This window comes from Eucyclogobius newberryi, unplaced genomic scaffold, assembly GCF_026437365.1.
Source record: "Eucyclogobius newberryi isolate DKJ021-1_F unplaced genomic scaffold, fEucNew1.0.hap1 SCAF_14, whole genome shotgun sequence".
NCBI lineage: Eukaryota > Metazoa > Chordata > Actinopteri > Gobiiformes > Gobiidae > Eucyclogobius > Eucyclogobius newberryi.
In genome coordinates, this window is record NW_027315768.1 from 2,874,664 (window position 1) to 2,888,178 (window position 13,515).

Sequence of the window (13,515 nt, forward strand, 5' to 3'; positions counted from 1 at the left end):
CTGTGTGTACCAGCAGCTGGTATTGTGTTTTTTGAGGTACTACTAGATTATTTGCTGTAGCAGATCTGGTGGCTCTGGTGCTTTGGCTAAAAAAATGAGAAAGTGGTTTTGGGGCCAGCCCATATGGGATTTTAAAAACAGTTTGGCATCATGAATTGACCTCGTTTTCCCAATTTAACAGTTTTTATTTGATCAAAATACTGCATAATGATGATGAAAAGGTTTGGATGAAAAGACTGGATTGGCTTCAGTGTTGTTGAGGAGGAGAGACTGAGTGTGTGATGAGACAGTCTGAGGAGGAGAGACAGGTTAAGTTTATTTGTAAAGCACAACTCGTACACAAGGCAATTCAAAGTGCTTCACAACAGGAAGAAAAGTCATTCAAATAAAATCACAAAACAGTTTAAGACATAAAAGAGGAAAGAGAATCCTCTCAGTCAAACACAGCAACAAAACTCTTTTTAGCTTAGATTTGAACATTGTCAGAGTAGAACCTGTCTCACATCTTCAGGAAGAATGTTCCAGATTTTAGCTGCATAAAACCTAAGTCATTTGTCACCATGACAACAGCAATCCCAGTCACCATGACAACAGCAGTCCCAGTCACCGTGACAACAGCAGTCCCAGTCACCATGACAACAGCAATCCCAGTCACCATGACAACAGCAGTCCCAGTCACCGTGACAACAGCAGTCCCAGTCACCGTGACAACAGCAATCCCAGTCACCATGACAACAGCAGTCCCAGTCACCGTGACAACAGCAGCCTCAGTCACCGTGACAACAGCAGTCCCAGTCACCATGACAACAGCAGTCCCAGTCACCGTGACAACAGCAGTCCCAGTCACCGTGACAACAGCAGTCCCAGTCACCGTGACAACAGCAGTCTCAGTCACTATGACAACAGCAGTCCCAGTCACCGTGACAACAGCAGTCTCAGTCACTATGACAACAGCAGTCTCAGTCACCGTGACAACAGCAGTCTCAGTCACCGTGACAACAGCAGTCTCAGTCACCGTGACAACAGCAGTCTCAGTCACCGTGACAACAGCAGTCTCAGTCACCGTGACAACAGCAGTCTCAGTCACCGTGACAACAGCAGTCTCAGTCACCGTGACAACAGCAGTCTCAGTCACCGTGACAACAGCAGTCTCAGTCACCGTGACAACAGCAGTCTCAGTCACCGTGACAACAGCAGTCCCAGTCACCGTGACAACAGCAGTCTCAGTCACTGTGACAACAGCAGTCTCAGTCACCGTGACAACAGCAGTCTCAGTCACCGTGACAACAGCAGTCTCAGTCACCGTGACAACAGCAGTCTCAGTCACCGTGACAACAGCAGTCTCAGTCACCGTGACAACAGCAGTCTCAGTCACCGTGACAACAGCAGTCTCAGTCACCATGACAACAGCAGTCTCAGTCACCTGGGGCGGAGCTAAGAGCGGCTCAGGAGACCAGGTGGTTTTTGATGTTCCTGTTCCATCACCATGGTTACAGCCAACAGTAACCAACTCTGTTCAAGAAATAAAGTGACAACTTGTGACATTAAACCAGCATTACTGACCTGAGCGAGAAGTTACAATATTTACACCCAAACTAAAGCACAACCCGCTCCTTTAACGTCTTAAACTAACTCACGGAGCGGCACAAGCGGCGACGCACGCGGCGGCTTCAAACGATTCAATGAAGCCAGCGATCTTCCCGAAGGTTCGGTCTCTCTCGTCTTTAAACTCATTGCGCCGGCTTCAACTTCTGCTGCGGGGAAGACGCGTGCGTCGCTGATGCTCCGGGCCATTGACGGCGATGTCAGTGTTTACGTCTTTTCCAGCGTGAATTTCGCGATCTATGGAAGGTTTAGGATGGTTTAGATTCTAGAACGTAAAGGATATAGAATGTGAGTGGTAGATTTTTAATGAGTCCAGAACCGAATCACCGGGTTTCGTTTTTTTTGGACCTGAACCGAAACGTTTTTACAAGTCCAGATCCGGTCCATCATAGCGGTACACATCCCTACTCAGGACTGCAGCATCAAGACTGCTCTTCTTTAGGAGAGGCTTTATGACCACTCCCCCTGACCCCTGACCCCTGCTCTTCTTTAGGAGAGGCTTTATGACCACTCCCCCTGACCCCTGACCCATGCTCTTCTTTAGGAGAGGCTTTATGACCACTCCCCCTGACCCCTGACCCCTGCTCTTCTTTAGGAGAGGCTTTATGACCACTCCCCCTGACCCCTGACCCATGCTCTTCTTTAGGAGAGGCTTTATGACCACTCCCCCTGACCCCTGTTCTTCTTTAGGAGAGGCTTTATGACCACTCCCCCTGACCCCTGACCCCTGTTCTTCTTTAGGAGAGGCTTTATGACCACTCCCCCTGACCCCTGACCCATGCTCTTCTTTAGGAGAGGCTTTATGACCACTCCCCCTGACCCCTGTTCTTCTCTAGGAGAGGCTTTATGACCACTCCCCCTGACCCCTGACCCCTGTTCTTCTTTAGGAGAGGCTTTATGACCACTCCCCCTGACCCCTGTTCTTCTTTAGGAGAGGCTTTATGACCACTCTCCCTGACCCCTGTTCTTCTTTAGGAGAGGCTTTATGACCACTCCCCCTGACCCCTGACCCCTGTTCTTCTTTAGGAGAGGCTTTATGACCACTCCCCCTGACCCCTGTTCTTCTTTAGGAGAGGCTTTATGACCACTCCCCCTGACCCCTGTTCTTCTTTAGGAGAGGCTTTATGACCACTCTCCCTGACCCCTGTTCTTCTTTAGGAGAGGCTTTATGACCACTCCCCCTGACCCCTGATCCCTGCTCTTCTTTAGGAGAGGCTTTATGACTGCAGTTTTCAAAGTGCTTGTTTAGTTTGTATGTTTGATCAGCTCCTTCCATGTTGTAAGCACAGATTTGAGCCAGGGATTCTTCACTTCCTCCTCATGACTCAAGCGTCTGTCATCTGCAGTAAGACCTGTACAGGAACCCCCGGCACCACATGACTCTCAGTATAAGACCTGTACAGGAACCCCCGGCACCACATGACTCTCAGTATAAGACCTGTACAGGAACCCCCGGCACCACATGACACTCAGTATAAGACCTATACAGGAACCCCCGGCACCACATGACTCTCAGTATAAGACCTGTACAGGAACCCCCGGCACCACATGACTCTCAGTATAAGACCTGTACAGGAACCCCCGGCACCACATGACTCTCAGTATAAGACCTGTACAGGAACCCCCGGCACCACATGACTCTCAGTATAAGACCTGTACAGGAACCCTCAGCACCACATGACTCTCAGTATAAGACCTGTACAGGAACCCCCGGCACCACATGACTCTCAGTATAAGACCTGTACAGGAACCCCCGGCACCACATGACTCTCAGTATAAGACCTGTACAGGAACCCCCGGCACCACATGACTCTCAGTATAAGACCTGTACAGGAACCCTCAGCACCACATGACTCTCAGTATAAGACCTGTACAGGAACCCCCGGCACCACATTACTCTCAGTATAAGACCTGTACAGGAACCTCCGGCACCACATGACTCTCAGTATAAGACCTGTACAGGAACCCCCGGCACCACATGACTCTCAGTATAAGACCTGTACAGGAACCCCCGGCACCACATGACTCTCAGTATAAGACCTGTACAGGAACCCCCGGCACCACATGACTCTCAGTATAAGACCTGTACAGGAACCCCCGGCACCACATGACTCTCAGTATAAGACCTGTACAGGAACCTCCGGCACCACATGACTCTCAGTATAAGACCTGTACAGGAACCCCCGGCACCACATGACTCTCAGTATAAGACCTGTACAGGAACCCCCGGCACCACATGACTCTCAGTATAAGACCTGTACAGGAACCCCCGGCACCACATGACTCTCAGTATAAGACCTGTACAGGAACCCTGTTCTCTGGCCACTGTCTCTGGTGCCCTTGGTCCTTGGTTGATCACAATTTGCTGCACTGTCTGGGTCTTTGGCCCAAACAATCCTGTAAAATAAAAAAAAAAATATGAATAACATGGACATTGGTTTCTCTCACATGTGATGATCTTTTGGTTGTCAAGGTCTCGGGTGAACTCATTGGCCGAGAGTACAAAAACGTGGGCTGCTGTGCGACTGCCCAAGCATGAAGACGTCTACAGACTGTACGTGAAGAGCTGCATCAACACCACCTGCTCTCCTGCCTCCAGCACCATCTCTTTTATGCCCTTTATGCAGAGTGAGTCCTCCTCAAACTGAACCTTTTTACTTTGTAGCACCAAATGTAAAAAGTTACGAACACAGGCCAATATTTAAGAGCGCAAAACCAATTTTGAGGAAACCTTATTCATTCCATTTTGAATTTGTAGATGGTCTTGAAAACAATGCCATTCTACACCTCTGATGAGTCATATTGATACAGGATTTACAAGAGGACTAAAGCTACGTCACATGTGCATCATCACATAAAACACCCACTCTATCTTACTATTGCTTACTTAAAGGCGGTATGGACGATTTTTCGGCGATTTGAGAACGCAGGCGGAAGTGCACATGCCACGCCCCCGTGTGGATTGATACAACACACACGTGCGTTTGTTTATTAGCGCGACGGAGCGCATCGCGTCGCTCGTCTCCCGTAGATTTCTGTCCTTTCCGTCTTTCTCCGTCTTCATTTTGCCCCGTACACTGAGGGAACTATATTATGATAGATCCATGCGCTTAGGCACGCAGAAACGTGGGGACGAGCCTGACGCGGCTGCAGGTGAGCGATAGGTGCGTTTTATGATTGATACGTGGCAGGACAAATGATTTATCCACGCCACGAGGAAATATGATAAAAAATTTGCTGAAAAAAAATCGTCCATACCACCTTTAAATACTTATTGAAGGGGACTGTTTTTTTTTAATCTCTGCTAAATAATTGTTGGGAGGCTCTTAACATATGACTTTTACGTCATTCTTGCCGTGTGCGCTGCCTAGAGTTGAACCACTCCCCGTCCTCATGCTACACTCATGTTAAAAGCTCTGATCCTGCACTTTTCAGTCACTGGATCTGTTTCTTAATCACAAGATGTTGCTAAGCATGAACAAGCAAAGAATGTCCCGCACTAAGCAGCGTTCACTGCTTCTATCGTACAAGCACTGCTGCCGTGATGTCACTGAGCCACCAAAGTTATGAAACTGTCACTGATTTAAGTGATTTACTTCATCTGGTCACAAAACGGAGCTTCGCAATTGGCTTTAAGCTCTGAGGCAAAGTAAGTTCTTCACTGCGACCAAAGCTGTCTGAGACCACTGTAGACTTCATCATGTGGTCACTAGGGGGACAGGGGCCCTCCATCGCTGCTTACAGTTTGGATTTGTTCTTTCCTTCCTAACAGCCAACATATCGGCTCCTAATGTGACCATCTCTGGGTGTGGCACGTGTATTCAGATGAATATTTCTCTACCTGAGACCCATCGTAACTCAAGGATCCAGGACATCTACAAAAATCTGTCTTTCCATCTTTTCCTGCGGAGGCCGGGGCAGGAGACTGTGGTAAGGACTCTTGTGTATGTCAAATGCATGTATTTTACACATGTTAGGGCCAATGTTGAAATTCTCCAGAATCCATGAGAGAAATCAGAAGCTGTTGTGTTCAGCCCAAACTGACCCTTCACTTCTGTTTGTGACGTTCAGGTCATCACAGAGCCTGCGGCCCAGACTCTGGTCATACCAAACCTGATGCCAGGCACAGAGTACTGTGTCCAGTTAAAGCCCCAGTACTTGGAAGTCAATTTCCAGCCTTCATCATGGAAATGTGTCTTCACCAGCCCAGCTCCTCCATCGGGTGAGCACAAGTGATCATTTCCTGCATCTGTAAAGCGCTCTGTTAGCTCCAGAGATGAAGGCCTGCTGTGTCTGTGCAGCGTTTGCAGCTGTGGTCTCCGTGTCAGTGGTGGTGGTGGTCCTCCTCCTCGCTGGGCTCCTGGTGCTCCTCGCTCTACAGTACACTGGGATCATCTGCAAGCTCAAAGAGGCCATGCCGCACACTCTCATTGTAAGTGTACTTATTATAGCATCATGATTATTATTATTATTACTACTGGCATGAGCACGGGGGAGTGGCACGAGCACGGGGGAGTGGCACGTGCACGGGGGAGTGGCACGTGCACGGGGGAGTGGCACCAGCACTTCCGCCTGAGTTCTCAAATCACCGAAAAATCGCCCATTGCGCCTTTAAGTCAGCACATGTCCAGGCCCGTCTGAAGTTTACCAATGACCATCTGGATGATCCAGAGGATCATGGGAGAAAGTCATGTGGTCAGAGGAGAGCAAAATACAACACAATGACCTGAAGCAAACACCCAGGAGAACCAAGGAGTGGCTCTGTAAGAAGCATCTCAAGGTTCTGGAGGGGCCAGTCTCAGAACTAAATCTAATAGAAAATGTCTGGAGGGAGATGAAACTGAATGAAACTGAATGAAACCTGACGGATCTAGAGAAGATCTGTGTGGAGGCGTGGCCAGAATCCCTGCTGTGCAAACCTGGTCCAGAACTACAGGAAACATCTGACCTCTGGAACTGTAACAAAGGCTTCTGTACCAAATATTAACAGTGATTCCTTTGCCGTAAAAACATTCAAATACATTTTTTAAATCATACAATGTGTGCTACATTTTTTTTAGATTCAGTCTCAGTGGAAATGCACCTACAATGAAAATGTCAGACCCTCCATAGTTTCTAAGTGTGAATCTTACAAGATCGCAGGGTTTATGTTTACTGTTCATGACATGTTGGTAATAGTGATGATTAAAACCTTTATGCCCTTTACTTTTTCATTCAATCATTTACCAATCAACATACACATGGACATTCACATCCATCCATGAACATTTGCACTCACATTACCATAACACTATAATACATAACAATCATATCAATGTCTTTAGCATTTCTCCTCTCATTTTCCCTTCTCTTTCCTACAAAAAATGGAATTTGTGTTTAAAAAATGTCAATGTTGCATACTCTGTCACCTGGTGTTCATAAAAAAAGTTAGTGTTAATCATTGTAATCATAAATAAAGCCACATGTGTGCGGGTCATAACCAGCGTGCTGTGTGCTGTGTGTGCAGGCCAGTTTAAGGAACCACTCCCTTCTGAGCCTGGAGAGGACATGTCCAGAGCTCGTGTCCCTGCCCCCACGGCCTGAGAGACCACAGCACAGCCCCTGGGACCAGGAGGAGGAAGAGGAGGAGGACCAGGAGGAGGACCAGGAGGAGGACCCGTACATGGACCGAGGAGCAGACATGTCCTCTGGTAAAGACTAGATCCTGTTGATTGGGGTTATTTTTTGTGATGCGTGTTGTACATTGTTTGACTTCCATTTGTATATTTGATCCAGATTCCAGCTTGAGGTGTGGCCATGTGACGACAAGTAGCCAATCAGCAGCAACTGTCCCTGAGCTCTCTGCATATCCACGTGCTGGGTTTGATGAACATGAAGAAAAAGAGCAAACGGTGAAAGCTGACGACAGGATGAAGAGGGGATTATTGGAGGGTAAAGAAGAGGAAGAATGGCACAAAGAGCTGCAGAAGGATGAAAGCGTGAACCTGTTTTCGGTCACCATCGCCGCTCTGGACGTCCCGTGTGAAGAGGGACCTTCTGACGACTTGCCCTGTCTGAACATGCCTTGCCACACACTTTTACCTCAGCAAACACAGGACACTGATGACGAGCTCACAGACCTACTGGCCGACAGGAGCTATTACATGCATCATCAAATATGAACTTTCTTTATTCCCAGTGCCTTAGCCTTGGTTTCCGTTCCTGGTGCTTTAACGAGACTGTTCTTTAAATGTCTGAAGAACTAAGCAGAATAATGTCCATAAATTATTATTACCCTACTTTTCAGACTTTTAAGCTGCTACTCTTTTCCCACACTTTGAATTATCAGGAAACGGCCACCGGGGGGCACTCTAGCAGGAAGCGATTGGCACACTGTAAAAGAAGACATCAGTGGACAGTGGTCATAGACCTGACCATCTTTCTGTGTAAATATAACGTCACTATCACTCGATGAGTACGAGCTCAGGACCAGATGAACCAGATGTGAAGACACAGAGTCATCAAGGACAGAGGGGACAGAAGGGACAGTAGGGAGAGTAGGGACAGAGGGGACAGAGGGGACAGTAGGGACAGAGGAGACAGCTATGATTTGTTCTTTGTTTGTTAAGCTTCAAAATGCTGTGTGCTTTATTACAATCAGACTCATATTCACAGAGAATATAATCAGTCTAATTAGAGCCCTGGTTCAGAAATTTCGTTGGAGCGGCTTTATGCCCCGAAAAGTAACAGTCATGTCCAGTGAATCAGTTCATTTCTAATGTGTCCTGCCCCTGTCCTGCACTTGTCCTGTCCCTGTCCTGCCCCTGTCCTTCCCCTGTCCTGCCCCTGTCCTTCCCTGTCCTGCCCTTGTCCTGCCCTTGTCCTGCCCCTGTCCTTCCCTGTCCTGCCCTTGTTCTTCCCTGTCCTGCCCCTGTCCTTCCCTGTCCTGCCCTTGTCCTGCCCTTGTCCTGCCCCTGTCCTTCCCCTGTCCTGCCCTTGTCCTTCCCTGTCCTTCCCTGTCCTGCCCCTGTCCTTCCCTGTCCTGCCCCTGTCCTTCCCTGTCCTGCCCTTGTCCTGCCCTTGTCCTGCCCCTGTCCTTCCCTGTCCTGCCCTTGTCCTGCCCCTGTCCTTCCCTGTCCTGCCCCTGTCCTTCCCTGTCCTGCCCCTGTCCTTCCCTGTCCTGCCCTTGTCCTGCCCTTGTCCTTCCCTGTCCTGCCCTTGTCCTGCCCCTGTCCTTCCCTGTCCTGCCCCTGTCCTTCCCTGCCCTGCCCTTGTCCTGCCCTGTCCTGCCCTTGTCCTGCCCTGTCCTGCCCTTGTCCTGCCCCGTTGTAGTACTGTTATGTGAATAATGATTCCATGTCATGTTGTTTGCACATGTTGCCTGGTTACAGCATTAGGCCTTCTCATGTACAGTAGGAAATGCTTGAATGCGCTGTAAGCCCTTTTCATGCTCCATCAGCTGCAATAAAGTAGAATGACATGTTTCCTTTGGTTCTTCCCATGCATTTACCGTACAGCCTGTATCTGAAGTAACACCCACTAACGGCCCGGTTAGTCCATCAATACTCGTAAATGTTTTACCTTGTGTACGGGTTTTAGAGCGAGACTCTGGAGGTGACACTAACTCTTTCTCTTTGTTTCTGTGACAAAGACGATGATTTCAGTCTTGTCTGAGTTCAGCTGGAGAAAGTTGTTTTGCCTCCACACACTGACTCTGGCACCAGCGGGAGGCCCTCTGGCACCAGCAGGAGGCCCTCTGGCACCAGCAGGAGGCCCTCTGGCACCAGCAGGAGGCCCTCTGGCACCAGCAGGAGGCCGGTCCACACACTGATCTGTTGGATGCAGTGACAGAGTGAATCCACTGGTCCAGATTCACCTGTGACAGTGAAACATAGATCTGACTCGTCTGCGTCATTGTGATAGGACACATTTTCACTGCGTATCAACTGACCTAACGGCAGCATGTAGAGGCTGAACAGAAGGGGACCCAGGACTGACCCTTGGGGCACCCCACAGGTCAATGCTCTCTGAGACACAGTCACCAATCTCAACAAAGTATTTCCTGTTATCAAGGTAAGATTTCAACCAATTTAAGGCCATACCAGTGATGCCCTCCCAGTCCTCTGACCTCTGTGGAAGTGTCCCGTGATCAACAGTGTCAAATGCAGCACTGAGGTCAGAAACAGAGGCTTTACCATCATCAGTGCTCAGACGTCATGTGTCACCTTAATGAGAGCCGTCTCAGTGTGATGAGGTCTAAAACGGGACTGGAGACATCACAGGAGTCACTTATCAGGAGAAACTGAGTGAGCTGTTGATAAATGACTTTTTCATGGACTTTTCCCAGGAAAGGTAAGTTTGAGATCGGTCGATAGTTGTTAAGTGCTGTGGGATCGAGGCTGCTCTTCTTTAGCTGCTGCTTAATAACCGCAGTTTTCAAGGCCGTTGGGAATGTTCCAGATTTAAGTGACATGTTGACTATTTTAGTAAGTGGAGTTAACAAACTACTGATTATGTGTTGTTCAATTACTATTACAACAACAGGTTGAAACCTTGAGGTGAACCCATTGCTCCTGGAGATTTATTGTTCTTGAAATATTTTTGATTGAATTTGGTCATGTTTAGTTAAGATTACATAATTTTTCCCATCCCGTATTTTGAAAATTTTTCTTTTTTTAAAAAAGTTTCCATGATAGTGATTTTGATCCACTTTCATTTTATATCTTTGTTTGGTAAAGAGCATTTTCTGGTCAGGTTATTAATTGCTCCTCTTATCGTTTTAATTTCTTCAAGACTTTCCTTTTTGACATGGTTTTCCTCCAACAATTTAGTTTTTTCTTGCATATCTTTTAGCTTTTTCTCCCTTTGTTTCTTTTTTCAGAGGCTATGGCTACAATTTGTCCTCTCGAGACTGCTTAGGAAACATCCCAAAGGAGGCGGAGTCTCATTTTCCTCCAGATAAGTCTTTATGTCGTTGGACATTTTTTTGCTTAAACAAAGGGTCATTAAACAGCTGGAATTGAACCTCCACAATGTGTTTTTTGTAATTACTCCAATTCTACAGAAATGTAGAGCAGGATCACTTAAGTCTATTGTGCCGATATCTGCTTCAGTGATTTTAGATCTGTCTTTAATGAGATCAAAAAAGTAATCTATTCTGGAATAAAGTGTATTAGAAAAAAGTGTTCAAATTAGTCTTCAATAAGAGACAAAACTTGTTCTTTCTTGTTCCTCCAGAGCCTCTTGAGCTCCACACGTCTAATGTAGCTGAATGTGAAGGTTCCACTCTCCTCCACAGGTCAGGGTCAGGGGTCAGGGTTCCCTCAGAGTGGTTCACAATCAGGTCCATAACATCAGCATAGAAAGTGATATTGCCCCCTGGTGGAGCAGATGCATTATAAAGAGTGAAAATCTTTCCCCTTAACCAGTTCATATCTGCCTCTTTATCCTTACATTCAAAATTCAAAAACTATTTGGTTTGAGATAAATATTGCAACTCCACTTCTATGTTTTCCTTCGTATGATGAATAATAATAGAATTTGATTAGTTTTTGATTTTCTGTGTCATTCAAATGTGTCTCTTGTAAATACATAATGTCTATTCTTTCTTTTTCCATGTTTGTTAAATGTTTGTTGTTTGATTGGGTTTAGGGCCGTTCACATTGAAGCATGATTCTTGTAACACTTCTGATGCCGTTGGGCTGATTGTATTGATCGTAGCGTTGACAACCATAAGAACACAGAGCAACTGAAAGGATTCTGGCACCAGCAGGAGGCCGCTCCATGTTTAGTCCTGACTCTGGCACCAGCAGGAGGCCGCTCCATGTTTAGTCCTGACTCTGGCACCAGCAGGAGGCCGCTCCATGTTTAGTCCTGACTCTGGCACCAGCAGGAGGCCGCTCCATGTTTAGTCCTGACTCTGGCACCAGCAGGAGGCTGGTCCATGTTTAGTCCTGACTCTGGCACCAGCAGGAGGCCGGTCCATGTTTAGTCCTGACTCTGGCACCAGCAGGAGGCCGCTCCATGTTTAGTCCTGACTCTGGCACCAGCAGGAGGCCGCTCCATGTTTAGTCCTGACTCTGGCACCAGCAGGAGGCTGGTCCATGTTTAGTCCTGACTCTGGCACCAGCAGGAGGCCGCTCCATGTTTAGTCCTGATTCTGGCACCAGCAGGAGGCCGCTCCATGTTTAGTCCTGACTCTGGCACCAGCAGGAGGCCGCTCCATGTTTAGTCCTGATTCTGGCACCAGCAGGAGGCCGCTCCATGTTTAGTCCTGACTCTGGCACCAGCAGGAGGCCGCTCCATGTTTAGTCCTGACTCTGGACACCAGCAGGAGGCCGGTCCATGTTTAGTCCTGACTCTGGCACCAGCAGGAGGCCGCTCCATGTTTAGTCCTGACTCTGGCACCAGCAGGAGGCCGCTCCATGTTTAGTCCTGACTCTGGCACCAGCAGGAGGCCGCTCCATGTTTAGTCCTGACTCTGGCACCAGCAGGAGGCTGGTCCATGTTTAGTCCTGACTCTGGCACCAGCAGGAGGCCGCTCCATGTTTAGTCCTGACTCTGGCACCAGCAGGAGGCCGCTCCATGTTTAGTCCTGACTCTGGCACCAGCAGGAGGCTGGTCCATGTTTAGTCCTGACTCTGGCACCAGCAGGAGGCCGCTCCATGTTTAGTCCTGATTCTGGCACCAGCAGGAGGCCGCTCCATGTTTAGTCCTGACTCTGGCACCAGCAGGAGGCCGCTCCATGTTTAGTCCTGATTCTGGCACCAGCAGGAGGCCGCTCCATGTTTAGTCCTGACTCTGGCACCAGCAGGAGGCCGCTCCATGTTTAGTCCTGACTCTGGACACCAGCAGGAGGCCGGTCCATGTTTAGTCCTGACTCTGGCACCAGCAGGAGGCCGCTCCATGTTTAGTCCTGACTCTGGCACCAGCAGGAGGCCGCTCCATGTTTAGTCCTGACTCTGGCACCAGCAGGAGGCCGGTCCATGTTTAGTCCTGACTCTGGACACCAGCAGGAGGCCGGTCCATGTTTAGTCCTGACTCTGGCACCAGCAGGAGGCCGCTCCATGTTTAGTCCTGACTCTGGCACCAGCAGGAGGCCGGTCCAGTTTAGTCCTGACTCTGGCACCAGCAGGAGGCCGGTCCATGTTTAGTCCTGACTCTGGCACCAGCAGGAGGCCGCTCCATGTTTAGTCCTGACTCTGGCACCAGCAGGAGGCCGCTCCATGTTTAGTCCTGACTCTGGCACCAGCAGGAGGCCGGTCCATGTTTAGTCCTGACTCTGGCACCAGCAGGAGGCCGGTCCATGTTTAGTCCTGACTCTGGCACCAGCAGGAGGCCGCTCCATGATGGTTATAATATGACTTCCTGGTTGGACGTGAGCAGCAGAAGTAATTCCACAACAGTTACTGAAACGAACACCTTTATTTTGTTCAATGATCTCTTAAACTGTCATGATAAATGTCATTGCAGCATTTTCAATGAAATGTTGTTTATTGACGACATAGTTATATACAGTACTTTTGTCTCTAAAAACTCAAACTTGACTGACGTAAAACTATGATAAACATTTATAACAGGTTCTATCAACCAAATACTTTATTTCATTTTCAGATTGTTTGATTTGACGTTTCCCGAAATTGTATTTTTGTAAAAAAATATAAAAAATACAAAAAAACAATACCACCACGTGATACTAAACGGCAGTGTTGTTGTGAGCGGTTTACGGTAGATCACGTGCTTTACCGTTAGCCGCTCCACACCGCGCTGCCTTCAACAACCTCGGAACTTTGAACGCTGTGGGCCAGTGCCATCACCTCCAAGCTTTTATCTCACGCCTATTGTTCGGGTAACCGACTCAAAAGCCGCAAGACATGTTCATATTCCTAAAAGAGTATAAATAGTATTTTTAATGTTTTTCAGCAGTTACAA

At 48.1% G+C, this 13,515-nt stretch overlaps 1 protein-coding gene across 1 annotated transcript in view; it reads left to right on the plus strand.

Annotated features, from left to right (window-relative positions):
* LOC140359307 (interferon alpha/beta receptor 2-like) overlaps positions 1 to 9,030 on the plus strand; it is a 10,346-nt gene extending 1,316 nt beyond the window's left edge. Inside the window, exons 3-8 of the mRNA XM_072444171.1 lie at positions 4,079 to 4,233; positions 5,378 to 5,535; positions 5,677 to 5,827; positions 5,907 to 6,037; positions 7,112 to 7,295; positions 7,381 to 9,030. Coding sequence (XP_072300272.1) covers positions 4,079 to 4,233; positions 5,378 to 5,535; positions 5,677 to 5,827; positions 5,907 to 6,037; positions 7,112 to 7,295; positions 7,381 to 7,766 — 1,165 coding nt within the window. The 3' untranslated portion in view covers positions 7,767 to 9,030. The remainder of the gene's footprint in view (positions 1 to 4,078; positions 4,234 to 5,377; positions 5,536 to 5,676; positions 5,828 to 5,906; positions 6,038 to 7,111; positions 7,296 to 7,380) is intronic.
* The last annotated feature ends 4,485 nt before the right edge of the window (positions 9,031 to 13,515 follow it).